Source organism: Formica exsecta, unplaced genomic scaffold (genome assembly GCF_003651465.1).
Source record: "Formica exsecta isolate Colony F162 unplaced genomic scaffold, ASM365146v1 scaffold465, whole genome shotgun sequence".
Lineage (NCBI taxonomy): Eukaryota > Metazoa > Arthropoda > Insecta > Hymenoptera > Formicidae > Formica > Formica exsecta.
In genome coordinates, this window is record NW_021851887.1 from 366,581 (window position 1) to 390,459 (window position 23,879).

The 23,879-nt window shown below is 35.5% G+C and overlaps 1 protein-coding gene across 3 annotated transcripts in view; it reads left to right on the forward strand.

Annotated features, from left to right (window-relative positions):
- Window positions 1-23,879, forward strand: part of LOC115241060 (protein madd-4) — a 208,440-nt gene that overhangs the window by 166,300 nt on the left and 18,261 nt on the right. For 2 of the 3 annotated variants that reach the window (XM_029816587.1, XM_029816588.1), the window contains exons 1-5: window positions 3,002-3,345; window positions 11,530-11,671; window positions 12,085-12,217; window positions 15,374-15,476; window positions 16,547-16,645. In XM_029816587.1, the coding sequence (XP_029672447.1) occupies window positions 3,211-3,345; window positions 11,530-11,671; window positions 12,085-12,217; window positions 15,374-15,476; window positions 16,547-16,645 (612 nt within the window). In that variant the 5' untranslated portion in view covers window positions 3,002-3,210. Of the gene's footprint in view, window positions 1-3,001; window positions 3,346-11,529; window positions 11,672-12,084; window positions 12,218-15,373; window positions 15,477-16,546; window positions 16,646-23,879 lie in introns of those variants that run through there. The other variant, XM_029816589.1, reaches the window with a different exon arrangement.

Consider the following 23,879-nt stretch of genomic DNA (forward strand, 5'->3'; position numbering starts at 1 on the left):
TTTATTTATATAATAACTTAGGTTATATATATAGTATTTTAGAATAATCTTTGATAAACGTTTAATTATCATTAATTAAAATTAATTTATTAATAGAAATTTAAGTGTATTATTATGTTATTTGTGCAATATATATCCAGATTTTCATCTCCCGTAAATAAATATATAATGCATATGTAATATATCTGTGCTCTGTTTATCCTCTTCCGGTTATCTATTCTATACCAGGAAAGCTTTTGCAAATGAATAATTCGATAGAAAATTAAGAATTCAGGACACTTTCCGTTTTGCTTCCGCCCCATACGATATTGCCTGTTCAACATCCAAAAAAATAAATAAAGAAATAAGATTTAAAAGATACTCTTGGTTTTGCTATCGAAATTACTGGCACGGAATTTCCTACATGGTTTTCAATTAAATTGATGAATAAATTTTATTCTATGTTACTATGTGGTAGCGGATTTTGCTAATTGATTTACTAATTGCCTATAAATTTCATAGCAAACGAAATGTCAACATTCATAACGAGGAGTATTTAGTAGTATCAAATGGAATATTTATAGACTTTTGCGTCAAATATCACTAACATGAAATTTTAATCGTAGGTATGATATGGAACATATTTGCAGTTTGTATAAATCTTCAAATATAAAGTAATATTTCATTAAAAATGATCACATTTCTGTATACAAACAATTTTTTTATAATAAAAATAAAATTTATATAAGCATAACTTGTTATCGGATTAGTAGTAATAGTAGTTATACAACATACCGAGAATAATATCTTTATAAATTATTGTGTAACATTGTTGCACAGCTGTAAATTATTTTATAGATCATCTATATGGACAAACTAATCCAGTAAGTTGAAATTATCACGTTCGTGCGAATCACTGTACTAGTAATCAACACTGAAGGAAACAGTAATAGAGAGAGAGAGAGAGATAATAGCAATAGCGTGTAGTAGCCTGAAACTATTAGTCTCTGTATCGCATAATTTTATTATTACAAGAATTTGAGATGCTGCGAATATCAAAGATATTCTCAATTTAAAATAATATAGGCGAACTAAATTTATGCGTAATCTTTTTACAAAACGATTAATACCGATCGAAATTTAAATTAAAAACAGAAAATAGAGAGAGAAAAAGATGAAATTTAATATAGAAGAATTAAAAACACTAATAAGTGCAACACAATAATTTATATAAAACGATGTAGCCTTGTTTGTTACGAAAACAATTCTCGATGCTAAAGTAGATATCTTACAACACGTTTGCAATATATGCATGTAAACTCAGCAGGTTGCCAGAATATGCGTCAACCCAATTGAAACTGAACTCTACGGTCGGCCGATCCGGGCTAATTAATTACTACGCTGCCGGCAAATTCATTACAACAAACACTGTTCCTAACAATGGTAGCGGCGTATGTTTAGCTACATTATCCTCACCGTCCGCGTCGCTCGGTCGAAATTGCTGCATATATATATTGAATGCAACGTGAAAATGTCCGCGCTACGCGATTGGTTGATTCACGTTTATATTTCGCATCTAATTTTTACATCGAGTTTGATAATTATCGCGGACAGAGCTAACACGTCGTATGTTGCTATGAATAATTATCACACACGTAGCAAAATGCGATTTGACATCGTTTATATCAAAGGTTTGCCCCCTGCACATAACTGACCATAATTAATCCTCTCGTTCAAAAAGGGAGATTAATTTATGCGCGATTATTCTCTAATGTAATTCACGTTATCTGGGGATAATAAAAATATATGTAACTATAATAATGCACAATATTAGAAGCTAAACATTTATCACAGGATGCCTTTGCACACATGCATTATCTTTAAAAAAATATTATAATTTATTACCAAGAAATCTCTAATTTTCTAATCTTTTAATTTTAAGCTCTTTATTTTGAAGTTTCTTGGTATATAAAGCGTTAAACATAGTGCTAACAAAGTACTCAATATATAAAACAGATAATCCGTCATATAAAATTGAAAATTGAAAAGTTTTTAATGTAAAATACATTTACGTTATATCAGCATTTTATAATATAAAATTTTTTGCTTGATAGCAACAGATATATTATGTTACGGCACATTAATAATAACGATAATGATGATGAGAGAGAGAATATCGTTTTACAATTGTTTTACATATATAATAGTTTCGTATAGAAATATAATAAAATATAATTATCGCGTTGTAAAATGATATTTCGCGTCGTTATATTACAATGTTGTAGAATTAAATTTCAAAAATTTTGTTCTTTTATAGTGGATAATAAAAAGAAAACACGACGAATAAGATGGGTAAGAGAGAAGGAGAGGATGGAAGAGATAATAATAAACGTTTCTCCATGGAGAAACTTACATTGTACGTTAACTTTGTGAAAAGTGAAGTAAACTCACGGAGGCGAAAATGTCGATAGAAATGCCCCGGAGATATCGCGGTCCAACTATAGAATCGTTAATTATAACGATAATTAGCGGGCACTTTTGCGATGGTAACTCTAGGGCGTCGATCCTTCACTTCGAATTCGCTATCTCAAGCCAAGTTCGAGAAGTATAAATGGAATATGATTTTATCCTATAATTAGCTGCTGGTGGAATTGGGAAACCTAGTTTTCCACGCAATATGATTTCGCTATAATTTCCCATATATATATATAACAGGATACTTTTCCATGTATTAATATACAATCACTATTTTACACGACTAATATTAAAAATTACCAAAAGATGGACCGTCGTCGTATTTGTAGTTATTGTTAGTAAAAATCGTAAAAATATCCAGTTATTCTTATGGCTCAAGAGTAAAATCTGAGGTTGTTTGAATAGTCTTGATGAGAGTGCATTAGAGCAGGAGGGAGAAGAGAGCATGAAATGACGATGGTTTCTCGTAGGCGCTTATACAGTAACATAACGACATCGTAGAAGCGTTTAATGAGTTCGCCTGACAAGGGATTTCCCCGGTTTCTATGATTTCAGCCCTGCGAGAAGTCCTCGGGCGATTTTCGCGGGGCACAATGCGCCGCCTTCAACAATGTGCCATACAGCGGACAACTGCTCAAATGGTACCCCCATTACGATCCGGCTAGACCGTGCGCTTTGATCTGCCGCGGTGAGCAAACCTTCGAGGATGGCATTGGAAGGCGGTCGCGGCAGGAAGTGCCATCGAACGAGAGGACGATGCCGCACGATTCCACGGACAGTCTTCAATACGATAACGACGAGACGATAGTGGTGCAGCTGGCGGATAAGGTCGAGGACGGCACGAGATGTTATGCGGAGAGCACGGATGTGTGCATAGGCGGCGAATGTATGGTGAGTGGTATCTTCTTATATACTAGCACTTTTTTTTATTGAAGAATATAAGATCCTGGCGCATTTTGCAGTTTGGTAAAGTTCGCGAATACCGCTTGCCAAACGCTTCGTTAATTTGCATTTCTCTTAAAACTGAACAAATTGGACTTAGAAATGATGGTCCAAATCATTTTGGATTTATACGCGTTAATTACTTAAGTTACGTAGAAATGATTGGTCTAAAAATGTTGCTTATAGTAGAATAAATATAATAATGCACATACGACATCATTAATAATTAGAAAGTATTGTACTAAGAAAATATAAAGCAGACTAAATGAATAATATATTAATTTTGGCTATTGTTTACGTCCTATAATTGGCTATTGTTACGACTTGTTTACATTATGAAATTCTGTAACAAGTGTATAAATGTCGATATGCGCCGAAATTAAGTTTGAAATAAAAAATTAATGAGCAATCTAATTTACTAAAAATATAATAGAGATAATTGTTCCTCTCTATGGATATAATGTTTTATCGTTAATTCATTTTTTTAAACAATTCTTGTTTTTAAAACAAAATAAATTTTATGGGAAAAAGAAATCGATAACGTTATACTTGTCATATGATATGTTTAAATTGCGATATTTCCAATGGGTATTAGAATGCCAGTAGAATATATGACAAATGGCTTAAAGGTTTAATAAATCTGTCTATTAAAAATTGTGCATGAACGCGAATTTATTTTAATGGAATTAACAAGAAAAAACAATTAAAAAAGTGGTCGGAAATCAGAATAATCACAATTTTAAAAACCTTACGCTTCAGAATAGACAGGTAGAGATTGAGCTGGGAGCGTGACGTCATTATTCTGCGCTTATTGTAATCTGTCATTGATCCGATGCTTGAATTGAAAACCAACCGTGCTCTTGACTCTTTATTCCACTTCTCTCGAATATCTATCACGAGGCGGTGTTTGTGGCGAGAAAGAATATATATCAGCTATTTTATACCTGGCCTTGATTCACGTATATTACAATACTAACCAAGTATATAAATTAGATATATATTGTATTCTTCTAAAATATTATTAATATATGATTAAAATAATTAGCGCAAATTAAATTGTCGCAAACCATAAATATGTATTAATATTATCATGATTTTTATATCTCTTGAAATAATTAAATATGTACTAATCCGCGACTACAACAGAGTTTAATAGCTATGTAATATACACGAATGTGTATATCTTTTTAGCACACGATAATGCTATGTACTGAACATGTAGAATATGAATCGATACGTTAAATTACATCGGAAAAACTATCTTCCTCTGTTATTAATATATATTCTCACGTTTCAATTATAACTGAGGTGGCAGCATTACAATTCAAACGAATGTAGAATCGAATATTCCTCGCGAAAATTTTATTACTGGAAGCGGTTATCTGATTTAATCTTCTCTTGATTTTGTAGTAAAGGGGATAATTATCGATTCTTAACCGCGGCATTATTGGAAATCATGGATCTGTCATGCGCAGACGGCAGTATGTTAGGCACGAGGGGTATTAAGCGATAGGTACAGTGCGTCGCTTGTCAGTCACTATAAATTGTCGGTCGATCAACACGTAAGAGCCTTTCGTTAATTATGGAAATACAGCGATACTTAGACTCTATTAATTCAGCTAAAATTTAGATAATAATGAGACGTTATTAAGGCAAATAGTCCCGCGATGTGATTACGATTCACTATTTTATATAGGATAATTTTTGCATTAATCATCGTTGGTTGTAGAAAATGCATATTTTCGCTAATGTCAGACAAGTGTAATGTAAAAGCGTAGTAATTTTGTAGTAATAAAAGTTTTAAAAGTTTTAAAAATAAATCAAATAAAAGCTTAAAAGAACTCGACTAAGGAAAACATTATTTTTTCTCTGAAAGCTTTAATTTGATGCTCGAACGATTGTGCGATAGTAGTATTTCTTGATTCCGTTTTTCCGCATTCCATCTTTCCATGCGCAAATATCAAACAATTTCGATAAACCTAGGCCATTCTAGATATATGTGGAAATGCATTCGGAATGTAAATAACTCCAAGTAATAATGTTTGAATAAAAATTGTATTTTGATTTATTAATCCATTTAACTACTCGTTTGCATTGTTAAATCGATGGATTCCAGCTTGCCTAATACCTTGGGAATTTACATATTAAATTTGCTATTAGCTTGGCCAACGTGTTTTGAACATCGATATAATCCGATCTGTAATTTTGATCGAATAATTACTCAATTAATTAATCAAGAATCATGTGTGAATCGAACAATATAATCGAAACGTTACGTGAAACAATAAATGGGAGTAGCCTTTACATGTGTACATAAAAGCCATGTTTGAAATTAATTGTATTAACGTAAATGCAAATTAAATGAAATTATCGATAATATTTAGCGTGAAAAATTAACTCCAAGTTAATCAGAGATCAAAGAGTTTGTAGTTGTGTGGAAACGGAGAGCGCTAATATTATATGCATTTCTATATACGTATGCGCATCTCAAGTATAGATATGCGTGATTGCTCTTCTTTATTCTTGTAATTTTTTTTTTTTTTTCGAGAAGTAAAAATTTTAAGAAAAATTTCAGAAATTATTAATTAAGTAGATAAGCAACGTTCTTAAATATTTTACTTCGAGGATGGTCTTAAGCGCTGGATTAAATTGAAGGCGTTACTTAAGAATTTAACCGCAATTGCCGCGTCTCCTGTCGAAACTTCGTGAAGATGTAACATTTGGAATTAGTGGGGAAACTCTCGGAGAAGATTTTCGCGCTAGACGTCGACGCATAAGCGCGTGTACGTATCAAATAGTAACTTAAACGCGTTCGCAACTCGGTTCTCGGTGTCGCTACGACGCGGGCGTGTTTCACATCTTGTTGTTAAAATGTAACATAACGAAGCGTGCTCCTAACTCAGTCTTCTGCTAATATTTAACATGGGCGTGTCGAGAAGCCCGATCTCATCGTCCATTAACTTAATTTGATCTACGTCATATGCATATATATGCATATAACGTACGTATATATGCGTGCATATATTTTCTCGAGAAGCATAATGAAGATTGTCCAGCATGTTATTGTACAATAATGTTGCGTAGTCCGTTTTAATAAGCTCAAAAGCATGCTTTCTTGATAACTTTTAATGATTTGATATCCTAATAAGATACTTGTAAGTTTCATTAAAATCTCTCATTATTTTCTTGAAAATACTCGAAATTACCGTTACATTGTACAGTCGGATATATTTAAAATGCTTATATACCTCTCTGTTTAAAAAGAAATTATCTATTTAATTAATGTATTTAATTAAATAAAAATTCAATTATATCGTTGTTTATATTCATCATAACTACAATTCGTCATTTATATTTAGATTTTAATATCATCTCTCATTTGCAATTTTATTACGAATAGCAAAATTAAATTATTATAAAATAGAATTATAAAAAACTAGACACGAAATAAATTTTATTACATATTAATATTTTATTAGTACAATATAATTATTAAAATATGTATTATAATTATTAAATATCTCATAAATTTATTATTTATTATTGCTAAAAAAATTAGAGATATTTCAAATTTTTATGAATTAAAATAAAGAATAATTTTTTGAAATATTTAAACTACTACATAAAAATAAATCGCAAGTACATTTCATTTACTCTTCTCTAAAATTTTTATCTGCATACAAATTGGACGTTTTCTTGCCGCGAAAATATAATGTGCGTCCTCGACGTAGCATTAAAATCTTAATTCTTTGATCCTAAATTAAATGAGACTCGTGATACCGCGAAACAACCAGAAAGAAATCGGATTAACAATAACGCCGGAGAAGCGCGTTCGCGGTATGCCGGGGAATAATTAACGAATTCTCATAACAGCGATGCCGGCAACATAGTCGCGGGGACAATATCTAATCAGCAGAGAAGTCTACGTAATTAAGCATTAAGCAAACTCCAGTAAACGCAAACTGGCTTTGCGTTATTAAAAGTGCCGAGTCCCGCTTTCGTTGTGGGCACGCCCGATGGTCGCGCCAAAGCTTTTTCATTACGTTGTGCACTCGTTAAAATTTATCTTCGGGGCGAGAAATTATTACGCCATTCATACCGTTCCTAGTAGTGGAAACGGTGAATTTTGAGAAATTACATTATTACGAATTATCAGCCACGTAGTTTAATGTTCTATCAATGTTCTGAAAAATCGTTATATATTTCACTAACTTTCTTCCATGTCTCGCGAAATTCTCTTTAAAAATTAGGGTTTTCTATATATAATTTTAATTATTATCAGGTTTAAATATATTTTAAGAGTTACGAAAGAAGATTCACGCTTTTTCACGCCGCCTAAGAAGCGAATATTATCCGCCGCAAGTTTCGTATTTTGTTACTAAAGTTATGCTAAGCTTCGTTATCTGCTTCTTTTTTTCATAAAAAAAAATTCTTCAGAAATGAATAGTAATTAGGTGTTCATTCTTATTAAACTTTACGAGAATGAAAGAACACTTTGAACACAAATATGGGAGAATACTTTAAACGAATATGGAAGTATCTTATCAAAGTTTGTATTCTAAATTTCGGTCAAACTGCTACTTTTTAACAAGATTTGACTAAGATTAATGCTGCACAACGGAAGGAAAGAACAAGAGAGAAGCCATACAAGAAGCAAAAATTTGCTTTCCTAGAAATAAGTTCTTGCTTGCTTCCTTCTGCTCCTTTTTCTAGTTTTTGTCAAATTATTTTTTCTCTTTTAAACTTCCATTTTCAGTTTCTTATGTCTAAAATCGAAAGAAATTGTCTAATAATTAAATGAATATGGGGAACGATTATAAAAAGCAAGGATTAAATCAGAGTCGTAGAGTTCTGGACAGATGCACAATAAATTTTATCGTGCCATTGAAAACTGAAGGCGAATAAAACGCTCGGGGTTAAGCACCCCTTTCTCCACTCTGTATAAATCTTATTCTCGAGAAAACTATGTTAAAAGATAGAAACGATTGCGAGGGAAGGGAAAGTGGGGCGCGATGGCTGGAAGATGGTATGAGATTCATAGAAAAGACGAGATGTATCTTAATGGAGTAGGGTGCAGGGAGCAAGAGTGCTAAGAAAGGAACATGGAACATCGAATAGAATTTCGAGCGCGTGGGTGAATAATTGAATGTCAGTCAAATTTGCGCAACGGAATCGCTACGGTGTGGAAAATCGCGAGAGCATTAGCAATTATCGGCTTTTGCGTCTTTGCTAATCCCTCCGATATTTCAGTTTAAATAGAGGGTGTATATTGACACAGTAATTGATTTCGATCCGAAAGTATTGAAAAATCTTCGTATAAATTTATTTTAATAGTCTTAAAAAATTTTTAAGTGTTTTGCTACATAGATATGAAATGACTTATAATTAGAAATTAGAAAAGCTATCAGAGAGAAATTACAAATGATAAGAAATATACCGATTGCAATATACATTATAAGGCATATCTCTTTAAATCCATGATCTTTTTATTTAATGCAAGTATTGTATATATTATTATTAATTTTATATATAATATAACGTTAAATAATAATACATTTACAATATTAATAAATTGAAAATATGTAATATTAATGATAATATTTTTATAATTCCAACTCTTTATTTTTGTCACCGCATATTGCAACGATTATTTGTGCGGAACCAGGAATAGAAGAGGGTCATAAGATCGACAGAGTACCGTTAAGTCCTGCGATATTTCATTTCTCACGCCCAGCGAAATTCTCGTTCTCTTCCGACTTGTTTACCTAGTAGAGAAATAACGGGTTGCTTCGATGACCCTATCTTTCAATTATCGAGTCCCATCATTGATTCCCACTTCCGCGGCAAAGTAAACCTAATCCGGCGCACCCGCATGCATGTCTTTTATATGTATAAAGAAGCATACAGGCGCGCAGACACATGGCTGTTGAGATATTTCTGTTCTATTGTCATACAGTAGAGAGAGAAAGTGTGAAACAAATTCATCCTCGCATGAAATTAAATTTCTTCATATCCCGATCTGCCGAACGCAAATCGTTTGGCGAGCATTGATCCCTTAGTTTTTCCGTCTTTCTCATAATTGTCTTCGCGGTCTCACGAATCTTTTTCTCTTTCTCTTTTTCTCGCTCGCTCACTCGCTATGAAGTGATAGAAAATAAATTACAATTGTAAACTAAATTATTTTTAATAACATATTGAATTTTTTATCGAATTAATATTATTTTATTTTTATTAAGTAATTATATAGGGGTAAGTAAAAAATACATATCACAGGATTTTGATTGATTAACTGATAAAGTTATTTATAATCTTCTTCGAGGAAAAGGGCATTTCCCCACAATTATGATATTATAATTAAAAATTAGATTTTACATGAATGTGTGTGCATCGAAAACATTTCTTCTCTTCGTGCTATTCGACGAGAATATATTTCACAATTCGCTTTGTCCGGCATCTCCATTTCCTCAGATATTTTTGCTCTCGCGTTAGTGTAGCTTCTCGATGCGTGAAGCTATTAGAGAGCCAGAGTTTCGAGAGCACGAAAATAAAGTACCTGCTTAAACTGGCTTCTGCATTGGTGCACGGAATAAAACTGCGGCTCGTAACTGCTGCAATTCGCCGAATGACGATCGCCGATGTTTAATGGAAGTATTTCAGAGAGAGTTTGAAACTTGAACGATAATCGAGCCCTATTTCGATTTTGCAGCCAAATCGAACGGTCAATTGGGCCGAAATGGAGACCGCCGCGCCCGCTGTATGCGCATCGTGTCGCGTTGCACTGAATTTAGTGCGCAATTTTCGTCCGATAATGTCTATCTTTCATTCAACGACACCGTTATGTAAAATCGTTTATAGAAGAAGATATCAAAGCATAACGGGATGGATGAATAATTCGTACGATTTGAGGAGGATAACGACTAAAAGAAGTAGAAGTAGCACGTCATTTTATTTAGCGAAATATAAGACAGAAATATACAATTACGTATAATGTGATATGATTATAATAAAATACAATAATACGCGTTTGCAAATATTTAGATGTTAAAAAAGATAAATGATTGCCATGAGAAAAAGAGAGAGAGAGAGAGAGAGAGAAACTACTCGTTGAGTTTATTATTTCCTTGTTTTCTACTTTTTTGTCATCGCAAAAACGCACACTTCGAGATTTGCTGATTTTAAAAATTTAAGCGTGCGTAATAGGGACGAACAATTTATTCGCGTCGCGAGTCACTTTACGAAATCTCGGATTATCTCGCCACCGCAGTTTATCGTACGGGAGATCCCTCGTTAGGCTCACGTCCTTCTCCTTTTTACTCTCGCTCGCCGCTGCTTCCTCCTAGTATCTCCGACGCGTCTCACTTCGCTCATTCGCTCGCACCTTCGCCTTCCAGTTTGCCTTCACTCTTCTCGCCCTGGATAAGGGATGAATAATGTACTCCCCGACCTCCGAGCAAACCTCCATGCAACCTGAATGACAAATCAGTTTGCCGTCCGAGCCAGGTCACGAATCGACGTCAGCGACGACTCCTTCCACCTCTACCATCTCTACTCTCCCGCCTCCTCAAAGGTCCTGAATTTTCGCGAGATGTTCCTCGTTCTCGCATGAATCCCGATGGCACGTCAGCGTTCGTCAGTCCTCTTAATATCCTCCGAAATACCGTCGCGAAAAACTCTTGCAGTTCAACTACAAAACTCAGACTAGAAAAATTTTCTGACGCCACGTAAATAGTAAATCGTTATAAATTATATTGACGCGACTTTTGAATCAGCAATAAAATATAAAATTTTTGTATTCAGTACCGAACAGTAATTTATGAATACTTGCAAAAAATTGAACAGGTTTTAACCAGACAAGAGAATTTATATCTTTTTTTAATAGAATCTTTATAAATTAAATATAATTTTTTAAATTAAAAATAAATATATTAATACTACATAGTTAACATTTTTAGGCAATTATTATTACTTTTCTTGAAAAAAAAAATGAATTTGAAGTAACGGAATAAAATTAACGCGCATGTAACAAGTGTTTAAGAGAAAATTATCATCTTCGACAATGTTAGAGACAACCATGACTAAGATCCATTATGTGAAAGACGTATTTCATTAATCGAGCATGGATTTCTGTTGCAGAAGGTTGGCTGTGACCTTAGAGTTGGTAGTAACAAGAACACAGATGCGTGTGGCGTGTGCGGAGGGAATGGATCAAGCTGCCAATCGCGATACTCCTGGAGTTTAGAATCGATATCCGCCTGTTCCAAGTCCTGCGGTGGAGGTTGGTAATTACTGAATTAATTTAACTACATTTTCCTATGCAAATAAACATAACAACTAAAGTACCGCGATATTACGATGAATATTTCATCGTAGCTTGAACGATTTATTTACATAAACTCCTCAAAGATTTCATTTTTATCTTTTCAAATATTCATTTTTTTTTTTAAATTGCATTATATAAAAACAATACCAAAGCATGATTGTTATATATCTGCTCGAAAAGAACTCTTAATATCTTGGAAATTTTGTTTATTACATTTAGTAATCTAAATATGTTCCGCGATTATTTAAAAAATTGGGACGTTCTAGAAGACGTCAAATGAAATTTACAGCATCGCAGCATTATTTGCACGACAGCGTTCGCTATCAAATTGGAGGGCTAATTTGTCGGTCGCGTTTTTGCACTAATAGGTTTCAAGATGGCGATGACGGTGTGCAAATCAGTTGGCGCCGATGAGAGTGTCGTGGAGGACAGCTATTGCGATCCAAACAACCGGCCAGAGAAGACCCTGATGCCGTGCAACACGCACCCCTGCACGACGAAGTGAGTACTTTTGGACAGAGTAAACTACTTTTAATAGAACTGCATGCACGTTCTACGTCGAAGAACGTCCAACTCGCGTATAAGTAATCGAAAAGTAGATATTATATACATGTCTTTCGCTCGCGATGCGAATAAAGTATCTATATCGCCTCGTATAATATTACAATATCTTTCACCGTGTTTTGTGCTTTTAACGCGAATAAATCTTAATTCTCGTACAAGCGATATTTCGAAATCTTCGAGGAAGTAAGCGGAGAGCGAGCGAGAAATTGGGAACTGCTCGGTACAAACGATCTTTGTTCCTACAACAATATTTCTCTTCCGTCTCGTGGAAGGGTTGCGAGGCAGCGATTTAAAGCCAGCTCTCGCGATGGGAATCGTCCAACAAACGACGAGATACTCCGCCGTCGACGGGACTCGGACAAAAACTCCCGCAAACTGTTCTCTCTCCCTTTCTCTGGATACTCGCTGAAAGCGAGAACCGCGGAGCAACGCTGAAAGTTTACAGTCTAGTATATAGATTCTGTTCTTTGTGCCTGAATTTATGGTTCAATGTTCACGAGGCGGTCGATGATCTTTACCAACGCTTATTGCTACTATTCGTTACTATATAACGAAGAGAATATTACTATTATTTCTGAAAAGGTATTGGAATGCGAGTTTGTGTTTCGCGGAAAATTAATAAGTGAAAATCGTATTAGATATACAAGAAACATCAGTTACGTTACAAAATTGCGTTCGAAAGAAACGTATTAGTTTTTCATCGAGCGGACGTTCGTGTTGTAATATATCTCACTCCATCTATATCACGTCAACCGATTAATCGATCCAATGAAATTCAAGAAAATTTCTACTTGGAACACGCTTGTGACATCGGTATCGCTAACAGTAATCGAATCGTATCATCTAACGATTACGATGGGAGACGGACTACACGATCGACTTAACTTTTATGGCATCGGCGACACGACGATATCGCGATTACAAGTCTTTGCGTTGATAAATTACCAGGGATATCGATCGATACCAATGAATTGGTCAACAGCTTAATTGGAGTGGCCGAGTTTAGTCGAATTCAATACGGTCAGACCGACTAAGAAACGGTCTGCCTTTTCCCCAAAGAGAAACGAGACTCTCAAAAGCCATAACCGCACTTAGGTCTGAAAGTTATGATTCAATCATACATTACTACTTATCCTTAGTTATGCATGATTGATGCTTAAGTAACCGCTATGTTCGATTCAGAATTCTGAGAGCCTGCATTTAAAAAATATATTACAGAAATAATTATTAATGGAAAAAATATTGGTTTAATTAAAAACCGAATAAATGTCAGTTAATGTTGATTTTTTTCACTGTTTTATAGTAAATGACATTACGGTATCATTAAGCAAAATACTATTATAATTTAATTTTATTAGAATATATAAAGATATTTAGGTTTCATAAGCAGAGCATTTTTTAGTTTGATACGCTAGAAAATTTGAAAAATCGGGATCCATCATGAATTCGTCACAAATATTTGTGCACCTGTTACGCTGTAAACGAGGTTCACGTCATAAAGCCAAGAGCCGTTAGCGTGATCGATTGATAAAATCCGGTAGTGTGTCTAGCGTGATTTTTTTCATAGGAGAAATATACGATACGTGGGAAATTGAAAAAATTACAACTATTAATCTCAAATTTCGACAACGTGCATACTTTACGTATAAACTCGGCTTTTACCGTGTCCAACTTATATAGATACACACGGTCGGCTTTATCGTCGCGGAAATTGAATCACATCAAAGATAACTTTGGAGATCACGTGGAAAGAATGCCAGGGCGGCTCGTGAGAGCGGCAAGATCGATAATAATCGGTGATCGATATCCCGCGCGTAATGCCAGTCACGAGCCGGAGTTACCGTTTCACTTTGTCATTTAGCGCAATCGCTCGTACACGAAACATTTTTATGGTATCATATGTGAAAAATGCCGAGTGACTTTGACAGTTTCATAAAAAAAGCCTGTTAGCTTGATGGGAGGCACTCTCGGCACTCTCTATCCATGTTACTTGATAAATGCTCAGCAAAAATCGGTATCTTCTCTATCGGCTTTATATCCGATACATTGAAATTCGAGGCCATCAAAGATATTAGCCGAGAGTTCAATGAAGAAATGTTTCAATCTAAAATATCCATAGTTATCAAGATTGTATTAAAAGCAAAGCTACAGTCTGTCATTAATCCTTCGATTTCATCGATAATATGTAAATGACATGAAATGTTTACAACACTTTTCGATGAGAAAATATTTCAAATCAGGAAAGAAATACGAATATATATTAAGAGATTTACTTACAGAAGAAATTATGATTAACTTTTGGGGATAATTCCCTTCACATTTGGATATGAATATATATATATATATATATATATATATGTATATATGGATATATATATATATATATTCGAAACTTCCGTACTTTCGAAATATATTATGCAAACAATCTGTGACAAAAGTCATAAAATTTTTTGCTAATAAGTATATTTCTTTTTTTTTTAAGGAAATATTTTGTGATATTGTATTTTTTTAATATTCTTTTTCTTTGCATTTTTATTGCATTATTATATATTGCGTTATTTAATGTATATAATCAACTTTGCAATCCTACATAATTATGATGGAAAATGGGCGAAGTAAAAACAGCAATTTTTTTGGCAAACCACGTGTACAAACTTCTATTTTATATTTTGGAACTCGACAGTCTCATATTCCACGGCTCGTAAGTAACGCGAAAAATCGAACGAAAAATGAACGTATCCCCACTAACGTAAAAAAGAGAAAAAAACGTATCAATATGGAAACACTCGTTGTTTTCAAGCAATATGTCGCCTTCTTCAAACCATAAAACCATAAAACTTATATCATGAGCGTTGACGGCACATACGTTTCTTTTTTTATACCGATCTTAAATAACGTAAGGGCTTGTCGAATGTCGCACCGACAGAAACGGAATATTAATCAGTTTTTGACACGCGTACGACGATGTTTACGGCTTCGTTACGCAAAGTAACGGATGCAAGTAGCTGCATAATTTCGCGGCTTCGTAACTTAAACTCGGTATATCCCTGTGATACCGTTGCTGTAAGCCATTTTCTTTCTCTGTTCTTTCAGATGGATGAGCGGAGAATGGAGCACGTGCAGCGCGAGCTGCGGTGGTGGATCGCGAACGAGGTCCGTCTTCTGCACCGAGGAGAACGGGAACGAAACTACGAAGGTAAATTCGAAAGAGAAAGGGATTTTTCAATAATAATAAGAAATAAAACTTTTCGTTAGCTATATTTTCGCGATAATGATTCTGATAAAGTGCGAGAAATTACTTATCTCTTAATAACGAATAATCTTTAGTTATCGATGTTATTGACATTCATCCTAGAGAATTTTAATAATTATTAATTAACATCGTTATTAATAGTCTCGTTATTATTCTTTATTTTTTAGTAAATACCATTATTTAATAAATACCATACTAATCATCCATTATACAATTATAATTGTCAAAAAATTTACTATGAAAGAAGAATATATAATTTTTTCTAAATTCTCTTGATATTTACGTAAAGCATTCTAATTTAAAAGTCATATAGCACAGCTCAGTTATTTAAATTCTAGCACATGCAAAATTAATATAGTCATATCAAAAAGTGGAGCGCGGTTCGAAAACTTCGAGGAATGTCACGTTTACTCTCAGAAAAGTGTCAACGCGATGGAACTCCGCGGGATGTAAAGACAAATAAATCTTTCCGGAATAAATCTGCCAGCGCGCGATGCGAATCAGAGTTACGCGTGCACACGATAAAACGCCACATTTTTCACATTTCGCCACTGACGTTAGACACGCCGTAATTCCGTCGCGTTTCCGTGCGGACGGAACGTTAACTATTCCTCTCATCTCAGGAATTTTATGTCGTATACTTTCGTACTTGTCTGAGAGTCGCATTTACATATGCAGCCTGTCGCGTTTCTCACAACGATCTTGGAAGATTCCACGATCCCTAATACAGTTCAGTTCACTACACGTGCATATATATATATATATGTGTGTGTGTGTGTAATATATTGTGTATAAACTACAATTTTTTGTAGATCTATGGTAAGAGAGATGCAATTCAGCTTTCTCTTATAATTCTCTTTCTTTAAAATGAATACTATTTTATAAACTTACCCTTTAATATTCGCGGTGTAGAAATAAGATATTTCAGATTTTCGGGAAATATTTTTTACGCGCACGTAATAACTCGTTTACTCCTAGACCCTAAAACTAATATTAAATCTCTGTCGTTGCAGCTACCCGACCACAAGTGCAGCGGCACGCACAAACCGCGCACTCAGGAGACCTGCAACACCGTGTCCTGCCCGATGTGGGAAACCGATAAATGGAACGAGGTGAGAGTGCATGAGATTTTACGCGAGTAAAACGCGTCGTTGTTACGCGCCGGTCGAGGTGTAGATGGAGACATGGTATCTTTTAAGAGCGAAAACGTTAAGCTTTCTCTCGCCACAATCACGGATTTGGATGCATGCATCGGGCCCGGTCGCAAATACACCCACGTACGAACAAAGCACAGCTCGCTATCTCAATTGCGAGTTTTACTGGCAGAACGTACTGGCTAGAGGGAAACAGGGTTAATGGCTGCGCACGATTTGCACGCTCTCTTTACCCTCCACATAAATGTTACTGGATTGTTACGTGTATGAAATGACTGATTCGAACAACTTATATTTCGTGAAACGCTCTTTTCACATTAACATCCATCTATAATCGATATTATTACATTAATTATTATTTATTAAAAACGCAGTAAAATGTTAAGTACGTAAATCCGCTTCAGCAATTGCTCTTTTGTGTATGTGGCACTATTTTATTAAATTATTTAGCTAACTGAACAATTTTTAAGATTACACATATTTTATATTTTCAATTTTTAGACTGGATTCCTGAAATAAGTCATGAATATTTGTATGATTTCAATTTCAAACATTTTACAATAGAAATAGAAAATTTCAATATCAAATAAATATATTTAATAATTGCTTTTATTAATACTTGTTAATTTAAATTATGTTTTGTCAATCTCTAAAAAAGGAAGTAACAATAGACAAAGATTCACTAAATTAATAATGAGAAAATCGCCAATAGTAGTTTTACAGTTAGCTTGAGTCTTACGGTATTACCAATGAGAGCCTGAAGATCTTATAATTAGCGACTCAATTGAAGGTTCCTTGAATAATTCCAACGCGCATTTCAAAGCTTGCGTTAATTTATCTGTAAATCCGGATCGCAGCGCTATTACACTATTACATGCTCGGACACAAACGCGGCATGCAACAAGGAAGCCTTTAATTATAAAACTCTGTTTCCATCCCGTTCCATCCTTTCCGACAAGTCATAGTGTACGTAGCGTTTAAAGGCAAAGCCAAATTAACGGGCTGCGCGCGATTTACACGGTGCGCTTTTGACGATGGATACGTCGACGCGATTCAGGAACCGTATGAAAATGTAATCTTCCTTTCCTCTGCAATCGCGATATGTCCACGTTTCTCCGTGACAATGCGATTTTCTTCAAAAGCTCCGCGTGCACAATCGCCGTAATTGTGCATGAACGGACCGCGACTAAAAAGATGAATAAAATTACGTCCGATAAAGATGAGACACTCCTCGTAAAGATCCCCGTTGATAAATGTGACAAAGTTTTTTTTTTTACAATTAATCTGTTACCATGATATTAGATTCAATACCTTGTACGTTATTCTTGATCTTTACGGAAAAGAATTCGCGTTAGATCGGTTAACGACGAGAGCGATCTGTTTTTGTATGTCAAGCAGAATAAATTTCACCTAGTGAGCTCCGTTTTTCTTCGGTTCATTAGCTATCAGGAAAAAGCTTTACCCGTACGTTTTTATTCTGTATAACGACTTCGGGGCGTTTCTAAAGTGAACGCAGGAAGTCGACGAGTCATAGAAGATCGAAACATTCTTGCTACTAGTTGTGTATTTACATTCTTCGAATCTATATTGTTTTTTTATTTTTATTTTTCAATGAAAAGCCGCAAAGTATAACAATATAATTTTTTGATAATTAATTTTGTAGTAATATAATTTGATTCGGCAAAAATTACAGAAAATATAAAATAGATTGGATTTAAATGGAATCGTGGATTCAGATGATGTCTTATTCAAGTTCGTATTATGAATTAATTTGCAAATAATATAATTTGTCTTATATTTTAAGCGAACTTGTTTGCAAATAAAATTTTTTCACCCTTGATTTAGGTAATTTATTTTGAAACGGAGCTTATGGTTTTTATATATATTCGTATTACATCCTTGTATTTTTACTGAGAGAGAAACATTTAGGCAAAAATATGTATATATATATATATATATATATACATTAAATTATGTTAAATATAACTTTCTACATTTTTAATTTTGCATTTGATCTTTCTAAAGCAGATATCGATTCTAAATTAGTTCTCTAAATTAATATTTAAAAAGAAATATAATTTTATAATTTAATAAAAAAGTTTCACAATATCTTTATATAAAGCAGAGAAAGAGAGAGAGAGAGAGAGATGAAATATCTATAATATATGTATATAAGATGGTATTTTTGCGCGAATAGAAGAACTATTGATTGGATGCTCAACAAAAATGGCTCTAATATCCGTCCTTTTCAAGATGCTCTCAAGAAGTATCGTGATTTTGGCTCGCACTTCTATATGAAAACAGAGAGAAAAGACTACTTATTTTTCTTTTTAACACAAACGGTTGTATCGACTAGCAGACGAACGTGGATAAAACGGCGCTCTCATTCACGCGGCACCGTCGTTTGCCCGACGACTAAATCGGATTTCTTCGAAGCCGAAGAATCGCCCGAGCGGAACATCGTTCGCAGCGAACGACGAATCCTTTTCCACGGCATGAAAGAGGACGCGTTCTTACTCTCGCGCGAAGATCTGGCGTAAAAATGGTGGCAGACTGCAAACTGCCTCACCTCCGTGCCTACCCGTGTACGAATTACGTTTAAACTGCGCGAGTAGGCGGATGCACGAGAACGAAGCTTGACGTCTCTTTGCACGCGAAATGTCTTCCAAGTTTACCACTACTTTTAGCCATACTCTTTCCTCCCGGAGCTCTTTGAGGATGCTCTGGGCGACATCAGCCACTAACATCAAACAGGACAATTTAGTCGCCAAATAACCGCCTTTCTACGCTTTTCGCACATTCCTTTTCCGTTCGCGTTCCGTTCCATCAAATCCTGGTGAGAGACAACCGCGCTGCCCTTCTTTCCATAGCAAAGCCGAAGATAAGAAGAGAGAAAAGGAAGAAGTTGTACTGGCATAAAGAGCTCTTACCGATCCGAGAAATTGAGATACTATGATAGATAGGAGTGATATAAGAAAGTATAGATAGAAGAATCATGTATGTACGACTATCCTAGATATATGAACGATTCGCGAATGATTTGAAGATGAACAATCTGTTATTATTCTTCGAAATTGCAACATGTGAAACCGATAAATTTTTCTCTCTGCATTATTCGCAAAGAAATGGAGTGTCACTTTCTTTCAAGAATGACGACGAAAGACGAATATGAGAAAAATGCATGACGCGTTTACAATGGAACAATTTCTTGTTTCATACTTCAACATCGCATCTTGTAGAAAATCAAGGAAAAAAAACCGATAAATCTTCTTTTCCACATTATTTTTTGTTTGCTTCGTCGCTCATTAAATTATTGCGGAAAAAATAAAATTACGTTTCTCAAGAGAGGTAATAAGAAGTAGTGAAGTACGCATACATATTTGCTGGCAGCGTTTTTCGTGGCATTTCGAGAGGAGAAACGAAAGAAAATATGAGAAATGCAAGAGAAAAGAGACAAACGGGGGCATATATGTAGATATTTTATCAAGAAAAAGACTCACGTGTCTCGACAAAGTTCCTCGGGCAAATGGTGCATACATACGCGTTGTGCACATGCTCGCGATCGACAAGCTCATTGTCTATATATCGCGAAAGGTCATCGTCGTTGAAAATATCCGATCTTTCACCCCGAAAGAGCGTCATTGCTAACGTTGCACATAGTCGCGCTCTCGTAACGAAGGCGATTCAGATATCGAGGCTGCTGCATCCTCGATGCAACTCGACTCGGCGGCGCCCGCGAGAGCGTCTCGACGTTCTTCTTGGCACGATCGTTCAGCACAATCGTTAGTTTCTTGCTCCTATGGCTAGTCGAAAATCGAGATAGTTCCTGGAGGCATTCCAGAACTTTGTGATTTTGGCGTACTCGAGATTCAACCGCGCGCGTCTCGCATTGCGATTAATGATGGAACAGCAACTTCTCGTCAGATAATTTTCTATTTCGTGTTCATAGAATAAAGATATAAAAGTATATTGAATTAAAACATCGAAAATTTAGGAAAGATAGAAATATTTTCTGATTTTCCTATTTTAAAAAAATTAGCATAATTCTATTCTATTTCAAACACAAGAAGAATAAATAAATGATTGAAAAGGGGAATCCATCTAGTTGATTTAATTTAACAATTAAAATATTCTATTCTAAAATCTCGATTTGACTCGATTACAATCTGGTTTCATTGTCTTTTCATTACTTTGACCTGAATACTAAAAACAACGCTATTACAGAAAAAAAAAGAAAAAGAAAAAGGAAAAAAACGTTTTACGTTCATCAAGTATATAAACTATCTAGATGTTACATTATAAAATTTACTTAAGATTTAAAAAAAATACATGAGAAGAGCTATGGAGAGTGGATGTACCAGAGTTATCATAAAACGTCTGCATAATACAGGGAGCTCCAATGAATTTATACGGCGGTAACCAGAATGCGCATTTACCGAGATTTCGTCGCGTGCGAATGCATGCAGTTCAAACAAGCACGGTATACATATATTGCATAATACTCGAATCGGTGACGCTTATGTCAGTTTTCCGGCATACTTTCTGGCACAATGCTCGACGACCCGCTTTCTCTCTGCTTCTCTCCCCGATCCAGCTTCTCATCGCAATAGACGCTTACACGAAAATCGATACATTACCTGGAAGCTTTCCAAAATTTTCATTGTGCGAGACTCATCGCGAAGCTAGTACCTCACGAATCGCTCTGATTGCCTCGAAATTTGCCGACGTGAAATGACGGAAAACGATGCGAATACACTCGCGAATTGAAAGAGAATTTTCGAGATTAGAACATACATAATAGTTGCACACGCTATTCAGAATCTCTGGTGTTGCGACAAAAGCGAATCACACATGCGAATTATACATTGTTTGGATAACTTTATGATGGATGCGGACGCTTTAACATCCGACAAACTTCCGCTTCTAAGGTGAACGCACATTCTGAACGAACGTTTTTCACTTTCTTTAGGATGTTATTCAAATTTATTCCGCAATAAAAGTGTCGCGCGACTTTACATGACCGACAACGCGCGGTACTTATCTACTTGGAATTCCTCCAACTCTCTCGACGGCTGAGCGCACATCTCGGTTCTTTGAATCACGGTGCTTTGTATGAAAGAATCCAGTTTGAGAGAATCGAAAGCTTTTCTCAAATATTTTTTTATTGTTTGCCAGATCGCTCATTGTACGTACGCATTAAACTGCCAATTTGCAACTATACTTGCAATTATGATAATATTTATAACGATCATAAAACGTATAAAAGATCCAGACAGAGAAAGATATAGGTGTTAAATGTTAGAAAAGACATGCGTTCGGAAAAGATATTCTTGGAGACAGATTTGTTTGAGAGTCAATTGCGTTAGAAAATCTCTGTGAATCGCAAACTCTTTGTCCGGTTACATATTGAGAATTCCCGCTGTGGGTAAAATAGCTTCTCATGATCCTTGAGAATGCAACCCCGTTGCATAAATAAGGACATGACGATGAACGTCCGGGAAGATAACAGTAAAGAATGACAATTGTACGAGTTTTCGTGCACGTCTCCCTTCTCTTGAGCGAACTAAAGTTTCTCGGCAGATACGTGAAAGGAAAAATCTCCGCAACTTCCCTGCGGAATGTAGACGTCATACTTTATTCATGAGGTCGCTAAATGCGATCCGTTGCGCTGAATGTGTATTTATTGCGATAACCGCCGCGTGTAAGGTGCAATATTTTGCTGGCCATGTATTACGATACTAGTCTGCTTTATACATAAGATTTCGAAGCTCATTTCCTTTTTTTTCAACCTGTTTGCACAGAATGAATATCAGAAAATTCAAAGGAATTCCTAGACAATAAAATAATAAAAAATAAAATAATAAAATTTTATTATCGAGTCAGTCACGTTTAGTTCTCATTACCAGATATGAATTATTTTAAAAATTTATACATTTTTAACGCATACGTAAATTGATTCCACTTATTTTGAAAGGAATAAGATTTTGTTGCAAGTCGAGTCTTTTTTTAAAAGAGAACGATACATAGTACAGCAAAGTATATTTGAACGATTGACAATATATACGCATTATTTCTATCTTTCGAAGAATATTATTTATCTCGCGCGAACAAACAAATCGCTATCCCATTACGCTCATTCGCACACATACCAATGAGTGTATTACGCGGAATACGCAGGTAAAACGAATAAATCTTCCCAGTCATGTGCAGGCGAAAGTGTGCGGTGCCCATGATTTACGGTGCTTCATTTCTGATCGATACACAATGGCCCGTCCCCGTTCGCTTTCGAGAACCGGCAGCATCCCGAATGGCGCTCTTTCTGGTAGCGATACATAAAGGCCTCGGTACCCGTCAGCGTAGCACGGTAATGATTTCATCGTGGAGCGCAGGGAAGCGCCCCTCAGAGAAGACAGGAATTGATAGATTTCTCTCTTTTGTGAGCGCCCGGGAGCCATGCAAATATTGAACTGAAAGCACGGGGCTCCTTAAAGCACTCCCCCTTCGCTATCGAGACTCTTTCCGAGTTATATAGCTCGACCATGAAAAGCAAAGACAGACGGAGAAAGATGAAGGATGGAGAAGAGTGGAGGACCGGGATAAAGAGTGGAATGAGATGACGGTGGGGTGGAGAAGGCGACGGGGAAAGCACGGTAGCTAAGTTGAGTAGGTTTCCGCTTTTCCTTTCGTGTGTCACCTCTTTCCACCTTCGACGTCCCGGACGATAACTCCCACATCCGAGCACTTTCTTTATTGTCTTCCACATTTTCGTATTTCCTTCTCTCTTTCATTCCTTTCGCCAGTTCCGTCTTTGTGCCGGTACGTTCCTATCATCTATCTCTCTCTCTCTCTCTCTCTCTCGATCTCTCTCTTTCCTCTCTTTGCAGATTTCATTGCGAGCGAGAAACTTTGAGAGTACAACATACCTCGAACGAGACTTTTCGGCTTCGACGAAATGAGAACCGAAAATAGCCGGAATTTTAAATTAAACTGTGCTTCGATATTAGCTTGCCATGGAATGTGGTGTTTCGTGCAGAGGCCATTAATGCCGCGAGGAGTTTCGATTGCATCTTTCGACGAAATGAGATAGCCGGAATTTTAAATTAAACTGTGCTTCGATATTAGCTTGCCATGGAATGTGGTGTTTCGTGCAGAGGCCATTAATGCATTAATGCCTTTCGATTGCATCTTTCCC